This window comes from Herpailurus yagouaroundi, unplaced genomic scaffold (genome assembly GCF_014898765.1).
Source record: "Herpailurus yagouaroundi ecotype Mexico unplaced genomic scaffold, PumYag 198, whole genome shotgun sequence".
In the NCBI taxonomy this organism is placed as follows: Eukaryota; Metazoa; Chordata; class Mammalia; order Carnivora; family Felidae; genus Herpailurus; species Herpailurus yagouaroundi.
Genome location: NW_024412429.1, coordinates 2,844,620 through 2,849,983, shown reverse-complemented (window position 1 = coordinate 2,849,983; position 5,364 = coordinate 2,844,620). Strand labels below are relative to the sequence as shown.

Genomic DNA, 5,364 nt, shown 5'->3' with positions numbered 1-5,364 from the left:
GTGCAGGGAAAGGAGGCTCACAGAGTTTAAGGAGCCAGCTGCTGTGAAAGGTGGACTTGAGAATCCAATTCAGGTGACTGCGACACAAAGCCCAGGTTCACCTGGAACTTTCTAACTTCCAAAAAAGGTTCTCTAGAAGAATCTTAGGTTTGGGGCACATTCCAAAACATCCCAATTTCCCTCAGGGTAATTTCCTTGTAACGATTACAACAGCCTTCCTTCAAGTCCCGTCTAACACCTGGTAAACTCCAGTAATCATACAACCCAGAATGATAGCACACGTCCTTATAGCAAGAGCGTCCTTTACAACATTCTAGGGGCCAGGACCATAAAGCAAGCCCTTTGGATTTCCCCGGGCTCCGTTTCCTCATCTGTAAAATGGGCTGCTGAATCAGGAGACGGTTGCACCTTCCGGGAAGGTGCTGAGATCCTCGGGCAGTGTTGTCAATGCCCTGAGATCAGGGTGAAGGGCAGACACCGAGACTTGACGCCTTTCTCTGGCATGCTCAAAGAAGTCTAGGAAAGATATCCACTTTCCATTTAGAAACTCCCAAAATCATTCCAGCCAGAGTCAACCATCCTGGTCATCTTAGTTGGTGCAATGCTGAGACACTACAAAAATATTTAAGCTGTAATTCATAAACTGTTTCCAAGTCTGATGAAGTAATCTGGCTTCTCTGTTGGTTAGAGCTTACCAAATGTTGGATTCTAGATTAAAGTGAGGTTAAATTTAAAACCAAGTACGAAAACATTAAGACCACGTCTCTCCCTGATGGCTGTTTTAATAAAAATAACAGTGTTTTTGCCCTTAAAGTAGCTACAATCACTTTCCTGTTTATGTCACCAGATTTTGAATTCAAAAACCAAATTGTTCAGTCTCTGTGTATATTTTACAAAATAAATTTCACAGAAACAATTAAAACAATATGTTCATGTTTACAAAATGAGTTGTCTTTTTCTTTAGTCCAAACAGGAAATATACATCCATGCTAAGGCTTTATATGCCCTATCACACAACCTCAAACTATGGACAGACCTCCCCTCTGAAATTTAACTTTTTTTTTTTGGATGAGCGTTTCTTGGCCTATAATCTGCTGTGGATACGCAAACAAATTAACAGCCTTCTCTGGAAAAAGAAAGGCAGCTGGATCGGAATCTGGAAGTTACTGGACTAAAGCACAGGGTCAGCGACTTATTAGAACCCCCACTAGGTGGAGGCACCGTGAGGCCAGGACTTCCAGGACTTAGGGTTTCTGGATCTACAATGCTGAGAAAAGGGCTGAACAAATACTAGGTCTTTACAAAGCAATTGCAGAATCAATCGGCTGGTAAGCTTTCATCAAGATCCTCAGTTCTGGGGGGAGATCCTCCTAGCAATAGACTGAGGATAGTAACACACGTCTACACGATTTTTCCTAAGACACAGGTGAAGGCATTTGTAGAGAACAGAGCACTTTATCTGGGCTGCCCATTCTCTATTAATGCTTCTGTCCAGCATCCAGCATCCAGACTCTATGAAGTGCTCATTGATTACGTGCTGATAGATCAATCACATCCCTTTCTAGTCAGTGGACATACGTAGCCGACGGTGTATTTATTGTTTTTAGAAATTTTATTTTCACATTGAAGAAACCTCATTTATATTCCCCTCTTGGTTTCTCACCATGTCTTTTTAATTTTTTTTAACGTTTATTCATTTTTGAGAGAGAGAGAGAGAGAGAGAGAGAGCGCGCGCGCACAAGCGGGGAAGGGGCAGAGAGAGAGGGAGGCATAGAATCCGAAGCAGGCTCCAGGCTCTGAGCTGTCAGCAGAGCCTGATACGGGGCTTGAACCCATGAACCGTAAGATCATGACCTGAGCCAAAGTCGGACGCTCAACCACTGAGCCATCCCAGGCGCCCATTATATTCTTTTTTTGAGGTACTTTCAAAACCTGGTTCTCTTTGCTGAGCCATGACACGGGAGGTTGTGTATATCATGCTGTATAGGATCGCTGACCCTCCGCCAGTTCAGCCTGGTATCTGTTGCCTTTCTTCCCGAACAGCCCCGGGAGTTGGCTCACCCGTGTGCCTCCCTGAGGCAAGGACAAGAAACGGAAGGAGACAAGGAGCTGTATAATGAACTTGGCATTTGATGAATAAAAACTTATCAGGCATAAAGGTAAATACTGTTCTGAGTTTCTATTCTTATCAGCTTTAGCTTTTTAAAGTGTCTGAGATCCAGCAAAGTGATTTATCTCAATGAACATATGTTTAATTTCTGTCAATGTGAGGTTTAAGGCAAGCCCTCCTCCATTATTTGATTAACAGTTGTACTTGTTTGAAAAATCTGTTTTACCCTCAGAGCCCAGCCACAAAGATTCCCATCTAGTCCAATTCTGACTCGGTGATACTGCAAAGGAAACTTTTTATACAAGTAATTCCCTGTTGCATTCACGCCTACCCCTGAGCTTTGCTTAAAGATCTCTTAATTGTAACAACCCACGCCCGGATCGGTATCATGGCAGCTGGACAAAGAAGGCCAACATGAAAAATGTGACATTGTTCCAACTGATTCGACTTCATTAGAAACAAACAAAAACGGAGATGGGCGCCAGCCCTGTGGCAAAGGCCAGGGCAATGTCGAAGGGAAACGCTAGCTTGTGTCGCCAGCCCCTCCCCCCAACATCACAATGTCTCTGTTTTACTTAAACAGGGTTCCACCATTTGGTCATCTATAGATTCAACGATGTAATTGGAACACTGGGATAAGGAGAAGAAGGTCTGATTGCTGAAATAAAAACCACATCAGGGAACTGTCCACAGATGACTTTGGCAACCCAAAGATGACAAGATGAGGGACAGGAGAAAAGGACATTAATTTTCAGGGTCCTCTGGGTTTCAGGTCGAATCTATATCAAACCCGGAGCTGCAGGGATATTGCATCAGGCACTTCACTACTGAGCATCGTTTCAGACTGGCGGGAGGGGATACTACTGCTACCTTTATATATGTATACATATACATATGGTCAACGCTACACGGATTTCGAGTACAGAACATCTGCCCGCTACGGGAGCACTTGTGTGGCTGTGGGCCACCGTACCATAAACCCGATCCACCCCGACCCACAGCCGAGGGGAGCGCCGGGGAGGTCCTGTACTTTGGACTTCGGGGGAGCGACAGCCCAGCCGCACGGATCCCAACGCCCCCCTTACCCGGAGCACCTATGTAGGCACGGTGACTGACCCGCATCCTGCGCAGACCCGGGAACAAAATGAGTTAGAAATTCCACAGGGGCAGAGTTTCGTCCCCGATGAGAGCCCGAGGACCGGTCCAGTTATTACTAAGTCCCAACAATAGCGTTCGATTTTAGAAAAACCGGACCAGCTCTCAAAAAACTTTAACTCCCAGACATGGGACTGTGGGTACCGTGCATGTGACAATAGAAAGGGCTCGGAATGGCTCTGAGACCCGCAGCATCCTCCAGGGCGCGGCGGGGACCCGGGTACCTGCGCGCACAGAGGCGACGGCATTTACCTCGAGTCGACTTAGACTGGAGCTCTTGGAGCGCGACTTCTTGCGCAGGTACACGGAGAAGAACCGTCGCACGGTGAACTTCTTCATGCTCAGGTCCATCGCCCCGCGCCCAGCCGGGAGGAGCCGCAGGCCCGGAGGACGCGCATTCCCGGCGCATCCCAGGCGCGTGGGGTCAGGTCCGCGGGCGGGTGCGCGCCGCCAGGGAGCCCGGCGCGGCGGCCATCGGCGCGGGGCGCGGGCTGCGGGCACAAAGGGCAGGCCGAGCCGGCCACGGCGGCCGGCGCTCCAGCGCTCCCTCCTCCCTCCTCCTCCTCCCCCTGCAGCCTGCGAGGACCAGCCCCTGGCAGCCCGCCCCGCCCACAGCCACTACCGCCAATCAGTGCCCGCTGCCCCAGCGGCCTCCAGCTCCACCTCCACCTCCCGCTGCTGCTGCTGCTGCTGCTGCTGCCTCCCCGCGAGGACCAGCCCCCAGCAGCCCTGCCCCACCCCGCCCCGCCCCGCCCACAACCACTACCGCCAATCAGTGCCCGCCGCCCCACATGCTCCCTCCTACTCTTTCTTCTGAGGCTGCAGCTGCTGCCGAGGCTGCTACCGCCCCGCGAGGATCAGCCCTGGGCGGCCCCGCCCCGCCCACAGCCACTACGGCCAATCAGATGCTTCCTCCTCCTCCTCCTCCTCCTCCTCCTCCTCCTCCTCCTCTCCACCTCCTGCTACCACCACCTGGCGAGGGCCAGCCCCGCGCAGCCCAGCCCCAACCCGCTCCGCCCACAACCACTACCGCCAATCAGTGCCCGCCGCCCCACATGCTCCCTCCTACTCCTTCTCCTGCTGCTGCTGCAGCCACCAGCCCGTGAGAACCAGCTGTGGGCGGCCGCGCCCCGCCCCGCCCACAGCCACTACGACCAATCAGATGCTCCCTCCTCCTCCTCCTCCTCCTCCTCCTCTCCACCTGGCGAGGACAAGCCCCGCGCAGCCCCGCCCCAACCCGCCCCGCCTTCCATCAGCCACCAATCAGCGCCCGTCCCCTTGCCCCGCCCCTCGTCACTGCCACCAATCAGCGCCTGCAGCCCCAAGGTCTCCCTCCTTCTTCTCCTCCTCCTCGGCCCCCGAGAGGACCCGTCCCGAGAAGCCCCGCCCCTGCCCTGGGCCCCGCCACTACCACCAATCAGGGCCACCGTCCCGCCGCCCCCGCCCCCGCCCCCCCCCCCGGCGTCTGCCCCGCCCCCCCCGCCCCCCCCCCGGGGGCCCTCCCGCCCACCGCCCCGCCCCCCGCCCACAACGCCAATCAGCGCCCTGGGCGGTGCCTGCTTAGCGAGCCGGGCGGAGGACCGGGCGGAGGACCGGGCGGGGCCCCGGGCGGGGCCCCGGGCGGGCGGTGCTGGGCCCCGGCGTCTCGGGCGCCTGCCCTCGGTTCTGCTCCGCTGGCCTGCGGGGCTGTTCTCTAGCTTGGGGGTGTCGCTGTTTCCTTTCCTTAAAACAGCCACATACACACTTGGGCATAATGCTCTTCTGCGCCGGACAAAACTTTTGTTCATTAGCAAACATGCCTGGAAACTGAACCCCAAATCCCAGGGGCTCCGTTAGCGTTCCCAGTGAGCCCCGCACCTCTCCTCGGCCCCGCCAGGCCCCGCAGCCCCGGGACTCACTCCCCGGGGATGAACGGATCCGCACACGCTCTGGGGAAACCTCCCCTGGCAGTGCTTGGAGAACAAAGGCATATCCGTTCTCCATGACCTCCGACTCCATATATAGAAAATTATTCAAACGGATGACTTACTAGGCCCGGCACAGCCAGTGTCCTGAGGCAGGGCTCTCAGAGGCCAGCTGCTGGCTGTAGGGCTGCGGGG

At 54.4% G+C, this 5,364-nt stretch overlaps 1 protein-coding gene across 4 annotated transcripts in view; it reads right to left on the bottom strand.

Moving 5' to 3' along the window:
* Window positions 1-5,364, bottom strand: part of RPS6KA2 (ribosomal protein S6 kinase A2) — a 345,801-nt gene that overhangs the window by 158,208 nt on the left and 182,229 nt on the right. Inside the window, exon 1 of one of the 4 annotated variants that reach the window (XM_040448691.1) lies at window positions 3,518-3,770. The exons of the other annotated variants lie outside the window; for them this stretch is intronic. Coding sequence (XP_040304625.1) covers window positions 3,518-3,616 — 99 coding nt within the window. The 5' untranslated portion in view covers window positions 3,617-3,770. Of the gene's footprint in view, window positions 1-3,517; window positions 3,771-5,364 lie in introns of those variants that run through there. 4 annotated transcript variants of the gene reach the window in all.